Here is a 23,625-nt window from a genome sequence, read left to right on the forward strand (position 1 = left end):
TCTGCCTTTTCAGCTGGGACATGTGCTGGAGCTCGGAGTAGTTATGTAAACAGTCTGACTGCTCCGAGGTCACCATGCTGTGAGGAAGCCTAAACTAGCTCATGCAGAAAGACCATATGGAGAAGCCCTGGGACTGTACTCATAAGGAAAGATGCCCAGCCAGCCCCAGCTGCTCCGCCTGAGAGCAAAAACCCAACAATTTCATTCACCAAATAACTTTAGGGACTTTTTGCTCTTCAAAATATCTCAGTCATCCTCAAAGGATGAAGATTCCCAACTACTGAATATGGTCAAAAGAAAAGGCCTAGAGATGTAAACAGACTGTATACACCTAGGAAAAAGGCAATTTGCCCATAATCATATGAAAAGACAGTGACCTCACTCACAGTGATGCACATTAAAACTAAGTGACAATTTCTTACCCATTAAAGTGACAAAAACCCCCTAAATTGGACAGTATACTCTGTTGGCAAGGCTATGGGACAACAGGCACTCTCAGACACTGCTGATGGGAATGCAACATAGTACAAGTGCTGTGGAGGGGAATTTGGCAGTACCTGTCTGCATTCAGCCTTTGGCCTAGTCATCCCGCTTTTAAGAATCTACCTAAAGATACACTGGCAAAAGTGAGAAAACACATGGACAAAAGTCTAGAAACAACCCCGATGAACTATGACATATCCACACAATTGAGCAATATGTAGTTATGAAAAGAAATGAGAAATTTATCTATATACTGCTCTGAAGTGATCTCTGGAATATACTAAGTGAAAAGGCCAACATACAGAAAAAACAGAGGGTATAGTATGCTATTTTTTATCTTTAAAAGGGAGCATGTGAATGTATGTGTATGTGTGTTGTGTGTGTGTGTGTGCGTGTGTATGTATATATTGTATAAATATATGAAAAGATAACCAAAACTAGAGGAGGACAAAGGGAACAGAGTAGATGGGGCAGAAATAAAAGTTAGACTTCTTAAATGTAGCTTGTTTTGTAGATTTGTCATTGGATCCATGTAAATTTTTTACCTAAATATAAAACAAAATTAAACTGAAGTTTTAAAAAGCAACAATTTGGCCACAAAATGAAACAAATAACCTATCTCTATGGCAAGTTGATAGCGTAACGATACAGCAAGAAATTATTTCAAGTAACTGTAAAACATAGCAATCTAACTGTATATTTCTATTGTACTACACCTTAAGGACAAAATCCCATAAAAATCTAAAAATATTTTCAGTAACATATTGTTAGATATATAAAAAGTAAATAAGTACTTCTAATGTTGTTAGGAACCAAGATTTTCAGCACCTAAAAAAAAAGGACAAATACAAAAATAAAAAAAATAAGAAAAGGGCTTCCCTGGTGGTGCAGTGGTTGAGAATCCGCCTGCCGATGCAGGGGACATGGGTTCGTGCCCCGGTCCGGGAAGATCCCACATGCTGCAGAGCAGCTGGGCCCGTGAGCCATGGCTGCTGATCCTGCACGTCCGGGGCCTGTGCTCCGCGGCAGGAGGGGGCACAGCAGTGAGAGGCCCGCATACCGCAAAAAATAATAATTAAATAAGAAAAGCCCTACAATTGAACATTTTGAATTGATTATATCAATACAAATATATCATCTCTTTAAAAAAGAAAATAACTCCTAGCTCTGTCCTCTGAAAAGGTCTATAAATAACAACTAACCCAATAGCAATGAGCACCCCAGGTGCCCAGGCTGTAGTCTCTAAATATGATATTTCAATTAAAGGAACCAGGACTCCTTAGAGAAATGGTTAATTCCAAGTCTAGCACAGGAAAAATACAATATAAGTCTAGAAAAAACATCATACCAGAAAGCAAGGACTATCAAAGACTACTGGAGTTGTGTAAAAAGGAATCAAACCAAGGGGCTCCCATTAGTCAAAAATGGAACAGTTTAGGCACACACAAATAATAATAAGTGCAACTAATTGAAACTCATCAAATAGAGGGGAGACCTTCAAGATGGCAGAGGAGTAAGACGTGGAGATCACCTTCCTCCCCACAAATACATCAAAAATACATCTACATGTGGAACAACTCCTACAGAACACCTACTGAACACTGGCAGAAGACCTCAGACTATCCAAAAGGAAAGAAAATCCCCACGTACCTGGGTAGGGCAAAAGAAAAAGAAAAAACAGAGACAAAGGAATAGGGACGGGACCTGCACCTCTGAGAGGGAGCTGTAAAGGAGGAAAAGTTTCCACACACTAGGAAGCTCCTTTACTGGCGGAGATTGGCGGGGGGGGAGTGGGGAAGCTTTGGAGCCACAGAGGAGAGCACAACAACAGGGGTGCAGAGGGCAAAGTGGAGAGATTCCCGCACGGAGGATCGGTGCCAACCAGCACTCACCAGTCTGAGAGGCTTGTCTGCTCACCTGCCAGGGCAGGTGGGGGCTGGGAGCTGAGGCTCAGGTTTCAGAGGTCAGATCCCAGGGAGAGGAGTGGGGTTGGCTGCGTGAACACAGCCTGAAGGGGACTAGTGCGCCACAGCTAGCCAGGAGGGAGTACGGGAAAAGCTCTGGACCTGCCTAAGAGGCAAGAGACCATTACTTCGGGGTGCTCGAGGAGAGGGGATTCCTTCCCTGTCTGCCCACAGAAGGCAGAGCACCGCCTAAACGAGCTCCAGAGATGGGCGCGAGCCATGGCTATCAGCTCGGACACCAGAGACGGGCATGAAACGCTAACACTGCTGCTGCAGCCACCAAGAATCCTGTGTGCAAGCACAGGTCACTTATCCACACACTGCCCCCCCTGCCCCCATCCTGGGAGCCTGTGAAGCCCGCCACTGCCAGGGTCCCATGATCCAGGGACAACTCCCCCAACAGAACACACGGCACACCTAAGGTTGTTGCACCATCACACTGGTCTCTGCCACCGCAGGCTCCCCCCACATTCCATACCCCTCCCTCCCCCCAGCCTAAATAAGCCACAGCCCCCTAGTCAGCCGCTGCTTTCACCCTGTCCTGTCTGGGCGAGAACAGAAGCCTGAGGGCAACCTACACGCAGAGGCGGGGCCAAAACCAAAACTGAGCCCCAGGAGCTGTGTGAACAAAGAAGAGGAAGGGAAATCTCTCTGTGCAGCATTAGGAACAGTGGATTAAATGCCCACAATCAACTTGATGTACGCTGCATCTGTGGAATACCTGAATAGACAACGAATCATCCCAAAATTGAGGCGGTGGACTTTGGGAGCAACTGTGAACTTGGGGTTTGTTGTCTGCGACTGACTTGTTTCTGATTTTTATGTTTATCTTAGTATAGTTTTTAGTGCTTGTTATCATTGGTGGATTCGTTTATTGGTTTAGTTGCTCTCTTTTTCTTTTACATTTTTTATTTTAATAATTTTTTAATTTTAATTATTTTATTTTATAAATTTTTTTTCTCCCTTTTCTTCTGAGCCATGTGACTGACAGGGTCTTGGTGCTCTGGTTGGTGTCAGGCCTGAGCCTCTGAGGTGGGAGAGCTGAGTTCAGGACACTGGCCCACCAGAGACCTCCCGGCCCCAGGCAACATCAATCAGCGAGAGCTCTTCCAGAGATCTCCGTCTCAACACTAAGACCCAGCTTCACCCAACAGCCACCAAGCTTCAGTGCTGGAAGCTCCATGCCAAACAACTAGCAAGACATGAACATAACCTCACCTGTTAGCAGAGAGGCTGCCTAAAATCATAATAAGTTCACAGACACCCCAAAACACACCACCGGACACAGCCCTGTCCACTAGAAGGACAAGATCCAGCCCCACCCACCAGAACACAGGCACAAGTCCCCTCCACCAGGAAGCCTACACAAGCAGACACCAAAAACAAAGGGAACTACAAACCTGCAGCCTGTGAAAAGGAGACCCCAAACACAGTAAATTAAGAAAAATGGGAAGACAGAGAGATATGCAGCAGATGAAGGAGCAAGGTAAAAACCCACCAGACCAAACAAATGAAGAGGAAACAGGCAGTCCACCTGAAAGAATTCAGAGTAATGATAGCAAAGATGATCCAAAATCTTGGAAACAGAATGGAGAAAAATACAAGAAACGTTTAACAAGGACCTAGAAGAACTAAAGAGCAAACAATGATGAACAACACGATAAATGAAATTAAAAATTCTCTAGTGGGAATCAATAGCAGAATAACTGAGGCAGAAGAATGGGTAAGTGACCTGGAAGGTAAAACAGTGGAAATAACTACTGCAGAGCAGAATAAAGAAAAAAGAATGAAAAGAACAGTCTCTGAGGACAGTCTCAGAGACCTCTGGGACAACACTAAACGCACCAACATTCGAATTATAGGGGTCCTAGAAGAAGAAGAGAAAAAGAAAGGGACTGAGAAAATATTTGAAGAGATTATAGTTGAAAACTTCCCTAACACGGGAAAGGAAATAGTCAATCAAGACCAGGAAGCGCACAGAGTCCCATACAGGATAAATCCAAGGAGAAACAAATTAAGACACATATTAATCAAACTATCAAAAATTAAAAACAAAGAAAAAATATCAAAAGCAGCAAGGGAAAAGCAACAAATAACATACAAAGGAATCCCCAAAGGGTCAACAGCTGATCTTTCACCAGAAACTCTACAAGCCAGAAGGGAGTGGCGCGACATATTTAAAGTGATGAAAGGGAAGAACCTACAACCAAGATTACTTTACCCAGTAAGGATCTCATTCAGATTCAATAGAGAAATTAAAACCTTTACAGACAAGCAAAAGTTAAGAGAATTCAGCACCAGCAAACCAGCTTTACAACAAATGCTAAAGGAATTTCTCTAAGTGGGAAACACAAGAGAAGGAAAGGACCTACAAAAACAAACCCAAAACAATTAAGAAAATGGTAATAGGAAGATATATACAGATAATTACCTTAAATGTAAATGGATTAAATGCTCCAACCAAAAGACATAGACTGGCTGAATGGATACAAAAAGAAGACCCATATATATGCTGTCTACAAGAGACCCACTTCAGACCTAGGGACACATACAGACTGAAAGTGAGGGGATGGAAAAAGATATTCCATGCAAATGGAAACCAAAAGAAAGCTGGAGAAGCGATACTCATATCAGACAAAATAGGCTTTAAAATAAAGACTGTTACAAGAGACAAAGAAGGACACTGCATAATGTTCAAGGGATCAATCCAAGAAGAAGATGTAACACTTGTAAATATTTATGCACCCAACACAGGAGCACCTCAAAACATAAGGCAAATGCTAACAGCCATGAAAGGGGAAATCGACAGTAACACAATAATAGTAGGGGACTTTAACACCCCACTTTCACCAATGGACAGATCAACCAGAATGAAAATGAATAAGGAAACACAAGCTTTAAATGATACATTAAACAAGATGGACTAATTGATATTTATAGGCCATCCCATCCAAACACAACAGAATACACTTTCTTCTCAAGTGCTCATGGAACATTCTCCAGGACAGATCATATCTTGGGTCACAAATCAAGCCCTGGTAAATTTAAGAAACTTTAAATCATATCAGGTATCTTTTCCGACCACAATGCTATGAGACTAGGTATCAATTACAGGAAAAAATCTCTAAAAAATACAAACACATGGAGGCTAAACAATACACTATTAAATAACCAAGAGATCACTGAAGAAATCAAAGAGGAAATCAAAATATACCTAGAGACAAATGACAATGAAAACACAATGGCCCAAAACCTATGGGACACAGCAAAAGCAGTTCTAAGAGGGAAGTTTATAGCAATACAATCCTACCTCAAGAAACATCTCAAATAAACAACCTAACTTTACACCTAAAGCAATTAGAGAAGGAAGAACAAAAAAAAATACACCAAAGTTAGCAGAAGGAAAGAAATCATAAAGATCAGATCAGAAATAACTGAAAAAGAAATGAAGAAGACAATAGCAAAGATCAATAAAACTAAAAGCTGGTTCTTTGAGAAGGTAAAAAACTGATAAACCACTAGCCAGACTCATCAAGAAAGAAAGGGAGAAGACTCAAATCAACAGAATTAGAAATGAAAAAGGAGAAGTAACAAGTGACACTGCAGAAATACAAAGAATCATGAGGGATTACTACAAGCAACTATATGCCAATAAAATGGGCGACCTGGAAGAAATGGACAAATTCTTAGAAAAGCACAACCTTCCAAGACTGAACCCGGAAGAAATAGAAAATATAAACAGACCAATTACAAGCACTGAAATTGAAACTGTGATTAAAAATCTTCCAACAGGGCTTCCCTGGTGGCACAGTGGTTGAGAGTCCACCTGCCAATGCAGGGGACATGGGTTTGTGCCCCAGTCCGGGAAGATCCCACGTGCCGCAGAGTGGCTGGGCCCGTGAGCCATGGCCACTGAGCCTGCGCATCCAGAGCCTCTGCTCCGCAACGGGAGAGGCCACAGCAGTGAGAGGCCTGCGTACTGCAAAAAAAAAAAAAAAAATCTTCCAACAAACAAAAGCCCAGGACCAGATGGCTTCACAGGCAAATTCTATGAAACATTTAGAGAAGAGCTAACACCTAGCCTTCTCAAACTCTTCCAAAATATAGCAGAGGGAGGAACACTCCCAAACTCATTCTACGAGACCACCATCACTCTGATACCAAAACCAGACAAAGATGTCACAAAGAGAGAAAACTACAGGCCAATATCACTGATGAACATAGATGCAAAAATCCTCAACAAAATACTAGCAAACAGAATCCAACAGCACATTAAAAGCATCATATACTATGATCAAGTAGGGTTTATCCCAGGAATGCAAGGATTCTTCAATATATGCAAATCAATCAACGTGATACACCATATTAACAAATTGAAGGAGAAAAACCATATGATCACCTCAATAGATGCAGAGAAAGCTTTTGACAAAATTCAACACCGATTTTTGATAAAAACCCTGCAGAAAGTAGGCATAGAGGGAACTTCCCTCAACATAATAAAGGCCATATATGACAAACCCACAGCCAACATTGTCCTCAATGGTGAAAAACTGAAAGCATTTCCACTAAGATCAGGAAGAAGACAAGGGTGCCCACTCTCACCACTCTTATTCAACATAGTTTTGGAAGTTTTAGCCACAGCAATCAGAGAAGAATAGAAATAAAAGGAATCCAAATTGGAAAAGAAGACGTAAAGCTGTCACTGTTTGCAGATGACATGATACTATACATAGAGAATCCTAAAGATGCTACCAGAAAACTACTAGAGCTAATCAATGAATTTGGTAAAGTAGCAGGATACAAAATTAATGCACAGAAATCTCTTGTATTCGTATACACTAATGATGAAAATTCTGGAAGTGAAATTAAGAAAACACTCCCATTTACCACTGCAACAAAAAGCATAAAATATCTAGGAATAAACCTACCTAAGGAGACAAAAGACCTGTATGCAGAAAATTATAAGACACTGATGAAAGAAATTACAGATGATACAAATAGATGGAGAGATATACCATGTTCTTGGATTGGAAGAATCTACATTGTGAAAATGACTCTACTACCCAAAGCAATCTACAGATTCAATGCAATCCCTATCAAACTACCAATGGCATTTTTCACAGAACTAGAACAAAAAATTTCACAATTTGTATGGTAACATAAAAGACCCTGAAGAGCCAAAGCAATCTTGAGAACAAAAAACGGAGCTGGAGGAATCAGGCTCCCTGACTTCAGACTATACTACAAAGCTACAGTAATCAAGACAGTATGGTATTGGCACAAAAACAGAAATATAGATCAATGGAACAGGATAGAAAGCCCAGGGATAAACCCACGCACATATGGTCACCTTATCTCTGATAAAGGAGGCAAGAACATACAGTGGAGAAAAGACAGCCTATTCAATAAGTGGTGCTGGGAAAACTGGACAGCTACATGTAAAAGAATGAAATTAGAACACTCCCTAACACCATACACAAAAATAAACTCAAAATGGATTAAAGACCTAAACGTAAGGCCAGACACCATCAAACTCTTAGAGGAAAACATAGGCAGAACACTCTATGACATAAATCACAGCAAGATCCTTTTTGACCCACCTCCTAGAGAAATGGAAATCAAAACAAAAATAAACAAATAGGACCTAATGAAACTTAAAAGCTTTTGCACAGCAAAGGAAACCATAAACAAGACGAAAAGACAACCCTCAGAATGGGAGAAAGTATTTGCAAATGAAGCAACTGACAAAGGATTAATCTCCAAAACATACAAGCAACTCACGAAGCTCAATATCAAAAAAACAAACAGCCACTCATTTATGTATCTCTTCCTATGGCTGCTTTGGTGCTAAAAACAGCAAAGTTGAGTAGTTGCAACAGAGGTCAGTGGCCCACGTAGCCTGAAATATTTACCATCCAGGTCTTTACAGAAAAGGTTTGCCAGGCTCTGATCTAGGACCTCCCTTCTCTAAGAGAGGTCCAAGCATCACTTGAGAGCTTGTTAGAAATGCAGAATCTTGCTCCACCACAGACAGAGGGAATGCCTCTCTGTGTTGACCTAAAGAAGCTGTTAAAGATGCAGGAGTTCCGGCCCCACCCCTCTACCATATTTGAAGTCCCAGGTTTGGAATGCAGGCTTTATTTTAGATTCCCCAAGAGAACCTGATGTGCAGCCCATGGGCAAGGTACCTCACCTCCCTGACTTCCCCCAATCTGTAAAATGGGGGTAACAGAATTAGATACTGAATACGCAAGTCCTGGCACGTGCTGGGCACTCAGTTAACAGAAGCCACGCTCACGAAGCAGTGGCTATGTTCCTTAGCGTTGGCACACACATCACTTATCTCCCCAGCAAGCAAATCTGAACCTGACTGCTATGAAGACAGTCCTTGAAAAGTGACTCTTGGACGTAATAATTTGTGGACGCCTCGTTGTCAAACACAACTGTTGTTTATGGAGGTGTTTAAACCTGAATCGACCCTCCTGTGAAGGGCGCTGGCCATCGCCACCTCCCTTGTAACTGCTGCTGTGCTGTGCCCTGTTGTTATGGCGACCAGTTTCCCAAACAGCTTTGCTATTTTCTACAAATCCTTTTGGTTTCCCTGTGCCCTAAAGTCCACCAGACCTAGAGACAATAGCAGGGTGATTTTTTTAAAACTTTCACAGGAAATACTGTAACTCTTTAAATTAGACAATTGGCTGTCTGCTGCTTCTCCAGCAGAAGCCCCCAGCCCGGGCATCAGAGCGACCCTGCACAGTGAACCTGCACAAATGTTCCCACTAATTGGAAATAGGTACCACAGAGGATCAGCTGGCACATCAGTTTCTGGCTGGCATTAACTTTGCAAGAAAATGAAGCGGAAAACAAGGAAATGTCCACCACGCGTCGCGTGTACACAGCACAGAGTCTGATGTCAAAAGACCATTTTAAAAGATTTCAGTTTGGGCTATTACTGCAGTATTTCTGAGATTAGTTCAATATTGGCACATGTAACTTTTTCAGCAAATATTCACCTTTATGAATTCGCTTGACACATGGGAAAGCTAAAAACACACAATTATTATTATTATATATTATTATTACAGCAAAATCTTAATACTAGTAATTATGTTGTCTTGGTTTCTGGCAGACCTACGCCTCTCCCCTCTCTACTTCCTTTTCTCCTTTCCCCTGACTCCTGCTACTCTTCTCTCCTCTGACATGGTCTTCGGATAAAAGGTACATGCACCTGCCTGCAGCCTACGCAATATCTGTTCTCCCCGTTTTTTCTTTGCAAAAGGACCCATTACTTTTACGGGGTCATGAGCGCAGCTAAAAGTCTTGATTTCCTAGGCTCTTGAGGCCTGTGATAGCCATGTAACACGGTTCTGGCCAGTGTGACATGCAAGCAAAGTTTACTGGATTCTGGGAAAGCTATTGTTTTACAGATTAAAAAGAAAACTTAGGTGGAATGCTTCTTTCTACCCTTCCCCCTTCTTCCTATCTAAAATAAGATGCCACAGCAACTTGCAACTATGAGGATGAAATCCACACAACAAGGATGGCAAAACAATAAGCTCAAAGAGCCTGGGTCCTTGATAGCGGCCTTGAGCAGCGTGGCTACCAATCTCCAGACCTTTGGTAAGTGCAGAAAAAATATGGAACCACCTGTGATGGCCTCATCTATTGTTACAACAAGGAACAACCTCATCAGTGGGCCTAGAATCCAAACAGGCAGATCTGAGGAGAGAGGATGGCTAACGATGTTTAAAAATGCTGAGGTGGCAAGAAGGATATACAATAGGCGATTGGAGGAAGAGATGGGAGAATTCACAGAAAGTCTTCCATTTTTTTGGCATTCAGAGGGCAAGAACAGAATAATATCATTGGGAGTATTACATGGGGACTAAAACAGCACATTAATAAGGAACTAACAGAACTGCCAAGAACTGGTAAGGACACTGAGGTTCTAGGCATGAATCACTACTGGATGCAATGGCCAACACTCATGACTTTCAACAGCAATGCCAAGCAACTCAGAAACAGAGGAGGGGTGACCCCGGGTTTGCGACTGGCGAGATGAGTCCAGGGCGAGATTGAAGAGGCGGGGGATCCTAGGTGCCAGGATGGGCAGCACTGAAACTCTATGCCCTTATTCTGCTTTATTACCTTTAAGGAAGAGGAACGAGTGAAGAAGATAATGGAAAAGAAATACCGCAATGCTGGTCTTAGTAAATGTGAGATATAAGTAGCTATGTCGAAGGAACATCATCAGCGCCAGCAACAGTGGGGATCCAGAGGAGGATTTGCAGGAAGAGCTCGCGCAAGAGGTGGGGACCAGCACAGTGGTTATGGGAAAGTATCCAGGTGAGGTGGTCATCAAAACAGCTGCAAACCATACTAAATTATTCCATTTGCAACTTAGCCCCAACAGGTAGAGAAGCAGTATTTTCCAAATTGAAGATTCACTTAAAGGTGGCCCCTGCCACCTGCTGATAGCAGTTCAAACTAAATTTTTTGTATCAAGTCCCCGAACTGGAAGTATGATGTTGGGTCCCTCTGGAGTTTAACTCTGAGTTCTCATGGAAAGAAATTTGCTTTCATTGCTGTATTTCTTAATTGCGATGCTTCAGAATCAATTTGTGTTTTATGCCCCGCCCTCCCCAGTATTGTAGAGCAAGTCTTGTGTTAAAAGCCCAGCGTGACAGTGTCATGATGTGGTAGGGTCTCACTGTTTTTTTAATAAATCCTTCTGTATAAAAAGAAGAAAGAAACACTATGCCCTTCATATTTGTGAGTACATGAATTCTGCAATGACTCCCATCTTACAGTGTGGAAACTGAAACCCAGAGAAGCTAAGAAACTTGCTCAAGGTCACACAGCTGGTAAATGTCTGTTGTTAAAGTCTAATTCCTTAACCACTGAACTATACTATCTCCAAGCAAAATAACAAGGAAGTTGATGATGATGATGATGATGATGAAGAGAAAAGTTAGGACATGGTCACATGAGAAGGAGATTGTAAACAGAGAGATCAGATCTGGCTGAGTGGTCCCTCCCGTAGGTGTGGCTGTTTGACAGCTGTGGGTGCAGTGGCTTGGAGGAAAAGGTCTAGCAGCTCTGGGTTGGACTTCCAGGCTGAAGGGCATCTAGCTAGGAGCCTCTGACTCAGCCTTGCCCAAATGCCCATTAAAATGCCTATGAAGACAGAAAAAGACCAAGACTCACAACATTACCCAAAGTAAGGACTAATGGACAACCTAATCCTGGAATCTGGGGAAAATTGGCACTATTCGTAAAGCAGATAGAGCTAGATTAAGGAAAATCTACTCAGGCTTCTGGCTTTGCTTCATTACACAGAAGCCACATGGCAAGATGTAGGCAGACACTCCATATCTATTCTGTCTGACACAGAGACCCAGAGCTGCAGTGTATGGGGCTGTAGCAACCCCAACGCTGGGCAGCCAACCTGCACGACCTCATGGGTATTTGTGACTCAGACAGAGAGCTGGTACACGTACACACACACACACACACAGCATGTTTCTACACCCATAAAGCAACTCTAAACCCCAGCAAACAGCTAGGCAGAATATAAAACAGCATCCTCAGCCCGAGCCAACTGTGGGGGACGGAAGGGAGGTGAAAGGGGGAGGTGGAGGGGTTACACACAGTGGACTCACACTACGCATTAGCCTGGTATATAACTTACCTGAATTCAACTACGTTTGCTTAGTACTGAAAGAAAACAGGGAGAAAAATCCCTTCGCTGATCCACGGTCTTTGGCCCCTGCTCTTCCCCCATTCAAACTAGACTTTGGCTGCCACGACCTCTAAATATTTTCCTCAACACAAAGAAACAAAAAAGTTATTTTTCTTGGCCTTTGAGCTTCCAAGCAATTTGAGGGATATTTTTCCCATGCCCCCTCAAACTCTAAACATAAACCCTACAGAAGATACAACGTGCACCATATACACCTAGATGCAGGACCTTAAGGACAAAACCTAAACGTTACAGAGGCGTTATTTCCTTCTGTGTGCTTCTCTGCACTTTCTAGATTTTCTTGAGGAGCACCCATTTCATTGAAACCAGAAAATAATCTTATTCTGCCCAAAGACTATTCCATCTTTAACGAGCCCATCAGGTGAGTGGGATGCAGGTGATTTTCTGAGCAGCCCCGGCAGCCCTGCTTGGGGACACTCAGCACAGGCAGGGGGTGGCATTAGTGTCACAGAGCTGCACGTGTCTCTTCAAAGACTCCTGTCCTCATCCTTGAGAACGCTGGCAGGAGGCTCCCACTCCAAGTGGCTCATATTTTCAAAAAAGCCAAACCAGATGGGGTGGAGGAGGGCCCTAAATTTGTGCTTAGTCGTTAGTACTGCCCTGCATTTGGAAACTAGAGAACTGGATTCTGAGCTGGGTGCTTCCACTTCCTGGATGGGTGACCCCCGCTCAATCTCTTTTATTATTAGTACTGTTATTTTTTAAATTTTTTCGTCGTTGATTTACAGTGTTGTGTTTAAACCGCTCAATCTCTTAATCTCACTGAACCTCGTTTCCTCATCTGGTAGATGGTGATAGCAATGATTTCTGAGGTTATTTTAGAGAGTTATGTAAGGTAACATCCCAAGAGAAAAATTCTCACCTATAGTAGATGCTCAATAAATGCTATTTGAATATAAATGACAAGGAAAGAGACCCAGTCTCTGAAGGAAGTGTGAGGTAGTGACCACAGAAATCCTCTCTCTTATTATTTCCAAATGTTCAGTGTCTGTGCTCATAAATAAATGTTTATTAGTCTTCTGTAGCTGCTGTAACAAAGTACCACAAACCAGTTGGCTTAACAGAAATGTATCGTCTCACAGTTCCGGAGGCTAGAAGTCTGAGATCAAGGTGCTGGTGGGGTTGGTTCCTTCTGAGGGCTGTGAGGGAGAATCTGTTTCATGCCTCTCCTGTAGCTTCTGCTGCTTGGCTGGCCATCTTTGGCCTTCCTTGGCCGTTCAATCTCTGTGTTCACCTTCACATGGCATTGTCCCTGAGTGTCTGTCTGTGTGTTCACATTTCCCTTTTCATATGGACACCAGTCACACTAGATTAGAGCCCACTGTAATGACCTCATTTTAACTTGATTACCTCTGTAAGTACCCTATCTCCAAAAAACGTCACATTCTAGAAAAGAACATAGGCAAAATGTTCTCTGACATAAATCATACCAGTGCTTTCTTAGGTCAGTCTCCCAAGGCAATAGAAATAAAAACAAAAATAAACAAATGGTCCTTATCAAACTTATAAGCTTTTGCTTATATAAAATGAAACGTTTTGCATAAACAAAATGAAAAAACAACCTATGGACTGGGAAAAAATATTTGCAAACAATGAGACCGACAAGGGCGTAATTTCCAAAATATACAAAGAGCTCATACAACTCAATAACAAAAAAGCAAACAACCCAATAAAAAAAATGGGCAAAAGACCTAAATAGACATTTCTCCAACGAAGACATACAGATGGCCAACAGACACGTGAAAAGGTGCTCATCATCGCTAATTATTAGAGAAATGCAAATCAAAACCACAGGGAGGTACCACCACACACCCGTCAGAACGGCCATCATTAAAAAGTCTACAAATAACAAACGCTGGAGGGGTTATGGAGAAAAGGGAACCCTCTTGCACTGTTGGTGGGAATGTAAATTGGTGCAGCCACTATGGAGAACAGTATGGAGGTTCCTTAAAAAACTAAAAATAGAGTCGCCATATGATCCAGCAATCTCACTCCTGGGCATATATTCAAAGAAAACTCTAATTTGAAAAGATACATGCACCCCCATGTTCATAGCAGCACTATTTACAATAGCCAAGACATGGAAACAACCTAAATGTCCATCAACAGATGAATAAAGAGAGAAAATGTGGCACATATATACAGTGGAATACTACTCAGCCGTAAAAAAGAATGAAATAATGCCACTTGCAGCAACATGGATGAACCTAGAGATTATCATACCAAGTGAAGTAAGTTAGAAGGAGAAAGGAGAATACCATATGATATCACTTATATGTGGAATCTAAAATGTGACACAAATGAACTTATTTACAAAACTGAAACAGACTCATAGACATAGAAAAGAAACTTATGGTTACCAAAGGGGAAAGAGGGTAGGAGAAGGATAAATTAGGAGTTTGAAATTAGCAGATACAAACTACTATATATAAAATAAACAACAAGGTCCTACTGTATAGCACAGGGAACTATATTCAATATCCTGTAATAAACCACAATGGAAAAGAATATGAAAAATAATATGCATATATATGTATAACTGAATCACTTTGCTATATACCAGAAACTAATACAACATTGTAAATTGAATTCAATAAAAATAAAATAAAAACAAAACCCAAAAAATATCACATTCTGGAGGTTAGGACTTCGACATATACACTTGGTGGGACACAGTTCAGCCCACAGCAACAATGTGAAAGAGCTTTATCTCCAGAGAGAAGGAGGCAGTTGGGCGGGGGGCAGAGTGGGAGGGGAGCACGTGAGGACGTGAACTCTGCTGGTGGCTGAGCTGGAAGGGGCTGGACCACAATGTGGCTCAGGGTTCACCCACCAAGTCTCCTCTACAGATGGAAGCAAAGGTGGCATTGGGACCAGCCAGAGAGCCTCTGTAAGAGTCCTGGCAGGGTCAAATAGTCTTCTGAGAGGGGCTAGAGGCCATGGGCCTGACACAGAAGGGCTCCTGGGATGAAAGCCCAGACACCATGGGTAAGGAACAACAGGCTCAGACTCCCAGCTTCACTCAAGGACAGAATGGTCTTATCTGCGGGAAGGGGCTGAGGGTCACAGGTGCACAGATCCCAGGGTGAAGGCAGGACCTCCAGGGGTTGGGGGATTGCTGAGTGCACGAAAAGACTCCCTGCTGATTGAGAGGGGACTCTCTTCCTCGCATTGGGGCCCAAGCCTGGAGCCTTAAATTCATTTCTGATCAGAGCCAGAATAGCTTTATCTAGTGTCCAATGAAGACACGGTTCACTGGACTAATGTCCAAGACAAAATCATCTAAGATAGGACTCAGGAAAGAGGGTACAAGACAGACAGACAAAACTCACTTGCCTAGCTGGATCATTCATCCACCTAGGTACTTTTACAGTAATTCAACACAGATGTGGTAGATGTCAGGCATGCAAATGCCAATCATGCAGTCTGCAACCTGGCAGAGCTCACAGGCTACCCCGAGACACAGACGGGAACAAGCCCGGCAGTGCAGTGTGACCGCTGCTCTCACTGGGCTGGACAAAGCACCTGGAGAGCCTGGGGCAGGACGGGTGACTGCTCAAGAGACCAGGGCCATGAGAGGTGAGACTTCCTAGATGTTGATGAACTGCCCGGGTTTGCTGCCACCTGTTTCTTGAAGTGATTTTTGCAAAACCACCCTTATAATAAAGGGGCTTGTGTTTGGCAAAGGGGGTGTAGAGAGGTGGGGATGTTTTCTTACTATACAACCCATCAGGTAGACAAGAACCTGAAAAGGACGAGCAGATGGAACTTTTGAGGAAAGAAAACATTATCTCTGGGCACTGCAGGAAGAACGAAATGGACACAGAGAAGTTTTAGGAGATGTATTCATTGAAGAGAGATTGCTTGAGGTCCTACTATAGCCAGGCCCAGCGTTAGGCACAGGACTACAATGGCCAGTGGAAAGACACCTTACCTAACTAACGGAGCAAGTCATTCCCACGGGGGAAGACCTTAGTCAGTAATTGTTTGAATATCTTGTCATAACCTATAATGGAAAAGAATCTGAAAAATTATATATATATATATACATATAATCACTTTGCTGTACACGTAAAACTAACACAACATTGTAAATTAATAAATTAACTATACTTCAATTTAAAAAATTGTTTGAAAATATAACCAAGTGGTAACAGGTATATAGAGAGAGCTGGGGGAAGCAGGGAGGCTTATCCACCAGGAAGCCCCTGGAGGGTTCTGCACAGGTGCCCTCACTCAAGGAGGGAATCAGGGTAACCTGCTGTGCACGTCTGCAGGAGCAGTCCTGCTTCCTTCTGCAGGGAAGCCTCCTGCAGGGGTCTGTACACACCGGCCCCTCCCCAGGCAAAATGAACTACTCAGTCCTCTGCACTCCCCCAGCACCCTTCCTTCATGCTGTTCCAGTGTGCACCATGCTGACCTGAAGTGTGTCCACCTGTGTCCCCTGTACTATTAAGTTCTTCAGGTCGAGGAACATATCTCACTCATCTTTGTGCCAGCGGTATATTGAATAAACAAACGAGCAAATAAATGTCCTTTATCTTTAGACTTCCAACATAGGGCAACAAAGACCTAGACTACTGTCTTCATGGCACTACCCAAATGAGTCAAGGTCAGTAAGTTTAAACATGAAACTGAAACCAACAAGATTAGTTTTAACAAGAAGAAATGTAAAAATCCCAAATTTGGGATATGGAAATCAATAGTACAAATGTAGGATTCATTAGGGAAAAAAATTCACTCATTCCACAAACATTTATTGAGTGTCACCTATATTCTAGACACTGTTCCAGGTGCTGGGTATGTAGAGTGAAATCCAGACAATGTCACTGATGTCACAGAACTTAAATGTGACTAGAAAGAAAGATCTAAGGGTTTTAACTAATTGCAAGCTTCATGTGAGTCATCAAGGTAATATGGCAACAACAACAGCAGGAAAACAAACAAATCCTAACCTGGTTTTACCTGCATCGGGAAAGGGTCAGTGTCCACATCATAACAGACCTCATATTTCCTTGGGCTCTTCAGCTGACGTCAGCAGCATAGGTCCCTTGTATCAAGAGGGACTTTGACAAACCAAACGGTGCATTTGTAGGAATATGGTCAGTCCCACAGAAGTCTGAGAAATGACTGAAGGAATTGCATGTGTTTGGCCTGGCGGACCAACAGTGAGAGAAAATACAACAGCAATCTTCAAATGTTGAAGGAACGATCTATGTGAGACCAGGTGGAAATTACAAGGCAGCAGGAAGAGTTTCTTGCAAGGGAAACTGCTCCACAAAGGTATGGGTAGACCTCCATCCCTAGGGAAGAGATATCACTTCCTCAGAGATGCTGCGGAAGAAAACTGTGCTGAGACCAGACTAGACTGCCAAGAGACCACACTAGACTTTGAGTTCCATCCACTGTCAAATCAAGAATTCTATAGTTGATCCCCCCATTCATCAGGAGGGCAGGATTTAGGAGTGCAGGCTTTGGATTCAGAAAAAGCTGGATTCGAGTCTTGGATCGGGAAAAGCTACTGCACACTCTAAGCCTCATTCCCTCACTTGCAAAAGGAGGATAGCAATAGTTCTACCTCATCCCCCCTCGTGAGGATTAAGAGAGATGATTTACATAAAGTGCCACTAAGCATAGCGCCTGGCCCTTGGTAAGATATCAATAAATGTTAGCTAATGGTAATATTAAGTGCCCTTCATTTCACCTGACATATTTCAATTGATTTAGATAAATCATTTTGCTGTGAGTCTAATTCTGCAATCTTCCATCTTGCATTCACTAAAGCACTTATTATAACAATTTAAAACTATAAAGTAGAAGCATTTTAGAGAAATTTGAAATGTTTTATTCTCTAGAGACATTAGAAAAATACTAACAGTAGAAAAGGGGAGGGACCTGCCAATGCAGGGGACACAGGTTTGATCCCTGGTCCAGGAAGATCCCACATGCCGTGGAGCAACTAAGCCTGTACGCCACAACTACTGAGCCCACGTGCCACAACTACTGAAGCCCACGCACCTAGAGCCCGTGCTCCACAACAAGAGAAGCCACCGCAAGGAGAAGCCCACGCACCACAACGAAGAGTAGCCCCCGCTTGCAACTAGAGAAAGCCCGCGCGCATCAACGAAGACCCAACCCAATGAAGCCAAAAAGAAAAAATCTATAGACTATCTAAAATAGTCTATGTCCTATACTAGGTTTAAAAAAAAAAAGAAAGAAAAGGGGATCTTTAAGGATGTAATTTAAGGGACTCGTGATTAAATTGAGGTGAAGCTAGGAAGTTATTCATGTATGGAATGGCTGAGCTAGGCTGGGGCAGAGCAACCTCAGAGACCCCCTTTCTCCATAGGAGACCTCCATCAGACCACAGAGGTAAAAATCAATCCAGTAAACTGATTTTATGAGAACTAAATCACACCAGACCAATTTAATTTCCTCCTGTGACAGAGAGGCAGGCTTCAATGACACAGAGGAGCAATGGATATCAGATACTGCGGCTTCAGTTAGGTCTTTAATTCCAGCCTACATAATAGCTAAATCTAAAAATCGAATTCTGCTGGCAAGTGGAGGTGATCCCCAAACACAGAGATCAAAGGCTCAGGATCATGTAAGGATCCTGTAAGTAAGGAGAAGAAGGAAAGAAACTCTCTCCTTTGTGGAACTGGCAGAAAAACATGCCTCCTTCCTGCGGTGAAATGCAGAATTCATTCAACAAATACTGAACACCTGTCACGTGATGTGACCTCAATCTGGACTGGATTAAGAGAAATAGAAATGAGGTTTACAAGCAGATGTGCTTAAATAGGGCCTTTTGGTAGATATGGGTGTGGAGTTGAGGTTGAGGGGTGGTGGCGCTACAGAAGAAATGGCATCTTTGAGCTGGGCCAGGGGTTTCAATGGGGTAGGGCAAAGCTGGGGGCACTTGTTAAAGAAAAGCTGTGGGCTCAGAAAGACACTTGGAGGAATCTAGGTTAAACTCATTCAAGTGGGAAAACATCGGCAGCAAGGGATGCAAGGCAGAGCAAAGGGGGAGGGAATCTAGGAAGAGCTGACAGGGGAGGGGAGGGTTAAACGGAGAGCCTACGCATTCAAGAAAATCCCAGCTGGGGGCTCCACAGTGTAACTGGCTAAGCACAAGATAGAAAGATGCATTAGTCCACTCCCTGCCCTCAGAGCTCCTGAGGTTGGGAGGGCTAGAAGAAAAGGGGCTTCAATTTGCTACTAAAGGAGAGTGACCAGGGGCCCAGAAAGAAAGGACTCTTGAGGACTGAGGGAGCTGGGGGTAAGAACTGCGAAAGGACTGGGAGGCTGTGCAGTGGAGACTGGGGCAACTTAACTGAATCCCATCTGCCTTCAACAGATGACCTTCAGAGAGCCTCTCCAGCTCTAGAGCTCTAGTCATGAAGGCCTTAGTGATGACCTTACAACCTGAATTCCCCTAAATCCAGCTTTTCCTTTTGTCCCCCCAGCAGAAAAGAGTTGATGGAAACAGGAAAAAGTGGCATTCTGGCTTCTCATCACCACACAGTCACTGCGGGCCAGTGGGTGCCCCCCTGAAGGCTGGAACTGAATTCACAGGTGGTGCACTGGCAGCAGGTGGGTGAGGCTGGGGGAGCAGGAGGGAAGAATAAAATAAAGGATGCTGGCTAATCTCGCAGGGTGGCTGAAAGCCAGGAGAACTGTCGCTTTCTCCAATGACCCACTCTGACCAAAGATGACAAGTTGCTAGTCTGGAAAATCCACAAGAATCAAGAAGGCATTTTTTCTAAAGGTTCTAAAGGGAATGCCAGTGGATTTCCAGGGACAGCTTGAGTCCATCTTGATCTTCAGAAACGTTCCTCTCCTCTGAGGCTGATGGAAATTTCTAGGGAATTGAAATGATCCTGCCCATCTAAGTGTCTTGCCAATTTCAGGGCGCTGTTCTGAGACTGGAGCCGAGCCCTTCCTGTGAATGATTCAGGTCTTCAGCACCACTTGCCTGTCAGGGCTGTCCCATGTTTGGTAGGGTACCACGAATGAGCATGCTTGTCCCGGACCCCACCTGTTGCGGGAACCAGATCTCATGATGCACGATGGGACATGACTCAGGATGGCAGAGTAATAAATGAATAAGCATTGGAAACAAATAAATATGTACATATTTAGTCATCCCATAATAACTCTCTCACACTCATACACATGTACACACACACACTATATAGTTCCAGTCACCAAGGCAACCATTCCCTGAAGCTGTACTTTGTTCTTTTCCACGTTAGATGTTTTTAACCTTATTTCCTTGGAGTGCAGCTCTGGTCTTTTTGAGTGTCTCCTGAGAGGTACCTTACCTCCTCAGGAAATGTTGTTACATCTAACATTTACCAGGTCTATTTTGAAGGCGCGTGTCTTATCCTCATTCTGACACTGAATTCAGCCAACACCATCTGAAAGCCCACTGAAAGCGTCAGCAATACGAAATAACCATTATGATTGCTACTGTGAGTCAGAAAAATTAGAGACAAATGAAGTATTACGCCTTGCACAATTTTCACTGACGGTTCTCGCTTAAAAAAAAAAAATCACAAAGTTCATGTGAAAAAGGACCCAGCTTGGTCCTAAAAGATGGAGACAGAGTCTCAGGATTAAAGTGACAGCTCTTATTTAGGAGGCAGGAATTTAGGGCTACTGATGTGTTCGGAGTAGTTGACATTTCTCTCCTCCTCCTTATAATATATGCTATTCTTCAAATTAACCTCATTTTCTATCTTAGATTTCAATATTAAAAAATGCCAGCAACATAAAGGGAAATAGTTAAAACATCCTTATACAAATATTGATCTGGCTTCTGACAACATCCATGTAATAAGCAGTGAGGTTTTTTCCGTTTAACGTCACTAACAAGTTTATGATTAAAGGTCAGTCTGTGGCAACAGTCTGTTTTCATCTCTACGTTACAATTATTACTGTCTGCTTTAAAAGAAAAAACAAAATGTGATTTGCGACAGGTCCAGAAAGTTCTTTGCATATCCTTCTATCAGATTTCTGCCAGAATGGTAAGAGTATTTAATTTATAGTCGTAATCCGCTTTCATGCCCTGCCTCGTATAAAGCACCGAGGCACCGTGGGGTAGAGAGGAAGTCCTTGCTATGAAACAACTGCCTGAAAAGTAAGCTGAAGTGCAGAACTAGTGATGGGGCGGCCGTTGTTTATTTTGCCCTGAACTAGGATTCTGGTTTTCAAAACCCGAGACACGGGAGAAAAGGCGGAAGCCACGAGGAAGAAACCACCCAGGTAATCTGGACCAGTCTATAAATCAAGGGAGAGAGTGTCCAGGCGGCCAGAGGAGGAAACGGGCCAAAATCCAGCGGAGGCGAGTCCAAGCGGGCGAGAAGCCTGGGTGGGCGGCGGGACAGGTGTGCGAGCCGCGCGGGCTGTCCTCCCACCCGACCCGGCCCCGGCCAATGAGCAGGCACGGGCGGAGGCCAAGAGGTGCGGGGTTTCCGCGAGGCCCAGGGGATTAGCTCAGCCTTTTGTAGGGGTCTCTGGTTGGCCCTGCTCCCTGGGCCTGGGTCGGTCAGTCTGTCAGCAGACAGGTGCTGTCTGTTTCCCGCCTCCCCGCTCCTCCCCCGGCCCCAACACCACCAACACCATTCCGCACAGAATTCTCTGGGGGACTGGGCTGCCCCGGCGCCCCGCGTCCCTCCCGCTTCCCCCTCCCGTGCCCAGCCTCCCAGCGCTGGGCGTCTGCGGGAGCCAGGCGCACTCACCTGCGTGCAGGCCGCCCGCCTCGGGGCCGCTGTCCGGGGTGGCGTTGCTGGGCGACGCGTCCGAGTCGGTGTAGGTGAGCCATGTGGACTCCGTCTCGCGAGTCCAGCTCTCGTAGTAGCGGGGCTCGATGGCATCCGCCCGGCTCCCGCCGCAGCCCATCCTCCTGCGCTGCTGGCGCGCCCAGCGGCCGCTCGGTTCGCGGTTCTAGGGCGGCTCAGCCCCGGCGGCGCAGCCCGGGCCGGCGAGGAGGCGGCGGCGGCGGCGGCGGCATCGCGTCCCTCGACCCGCCTGCCCGCCCGCGCCGCAGCCAGGCGCCCAGCTCCCGCGGCGCCAGCCGCCCCCTCCGCCGCGCCGGCTCCCAGCGCGCCCCTCCTCTCCTCCTCCTCCCAGGCCCTCCCCTTCCCCACCTCTCCTCCCCCACCTCCCCTCGCCCTTGCTGCCCTACCCCCAACCCCGTGCCAAGTCAAACGCTTCCCCGCATGCTCCCTCGGTGCGCCCCAGCCGGACGTGGGACGCAAGAGCGGCGGCCTGAGAATAGGAGGAGGGCGGTATGGGAGTGGGTGGATTCCGCGAGGGGTTCAGCCTCGCCGGCTAGGGTTACCCCTTTATTTATCCGTCTCTCCCAACCTCCCTCCCTCCCTCCCTCCCTTCCTTCCTTTCTTCCTTCCACCTTCGTTCCATTCATCCATCCTGGGGGCTTTGGAAGGTACCCCAAGCTTTCTGGCCACTTGTTCAAAACCAGTGGAGCTGATGACAGCCCAGAAACAGGGGAGAAACTATTGCTACGAAGAATTAAGGAGCAGTCAGACCCCCTGCCTGTCCTAGTTGGTCTGAGGAGCAGAGAGTAGGGCCTATAATTTCTGAGAGAGCTGGGCTGGACTCTCTGTCACTAACACCCTTTCCAGTTCTGTGACTTCGAACTTTGTTCTCAGGAATCGCAGGGCAGCCGGAACACTCTCTCTGGATGGGGCTGGGAGGTGTGGCAGGCTTCCCTCCAAACCCACTGAGGGCCTTGATATTCCAGGTGCACACTCAGCTCTGCGTGCTCCATGTGCGCACACTTAGAGCTCAGACTTGGGTAAGCCAAAGAATTTGCCTGTCCCAAAGGAGCCAGGACATGTGGTAAAAGAAGGAAACTGCCTTAAAGAGACAGCTAAGAAAGAAGGGTTGAAAGAATAAATCCTCAATGACGAGGCTCTGTCAGAATGCCATAGTGTTGAGTAAGTATTGTTTTCATTCATTCAAGACTATATATACACTTTTAATTGAAATATATTTGATGTACAATACTGTGTTAGTTTCAGGTGTACTACATAGTATTTGACATTAGTATCCATTATGAAATGATCACCATGATAATTCTAGTAACATCTGTCCCTGTAAAGTTATTACAATATTATTGAACATATTCCTTATTCTGTATATTACATCCTCGTGGCTTATTTATTATATAACTGAAAGTTTGTACCTCTTAATCCCCTTCACCTATCTCACCCACCTTCCCACCTTCCTCCCCTCTGGCAACCATTCTTTTGTTCTCTGTACCTATGAGTCTGTTTTCAGCTTGTTTTGTTTGTTTGGTTTGGTTTTTAGATTCCACATGTAAGTGATATCATACAGTATTTGTCTTTCTCTGTCTGACTTATTTCACTTACCACAATACTCTCT

The 23,625-nt window shown here is 44.3% G+C and overlaps 1 protein-coding gene across 2 annotated transcripts in view; it reads right to left on the bottom strand.

The window, feature by feature from the left end:
• Window positions 1-22,116, bottom strand: part of BAALC (BAALC binder of MAP3K1 and KLF4) — a gene marked incomplete at both ends in the record, with an annotated part of 87,716 nt that extends 65,600 nt beyond the window's left edge. For both annotated transcript variants that reach the window (XM_082675235.1, XM_082675234.1), the window contains one exon: window positions 21,957-22,116. In XM_082675235.1, coding sequence (XP_082531361.1) covers window positions 21,957-22,116 — 160 coding nt within the window. The remainder of the gene's footprint in view (window positions 1-21,956) is intronic.
• Between the last annotated feature and the right edge of the window lie 1,509 nt (window positions 22,117-23,625).

Source organism: Grampus griseus (genome assembly GCF_964374135.1).
Source record: "Grampus griseus genome assembly, chromosome: 17".
Taxonomy (NCBI): domain Eukaryota; kingdom Metazoa; phylum Chordata; class Mammalia; order Artiodactyla; family Delphinidae; genus Grampus; species Grampus griseus.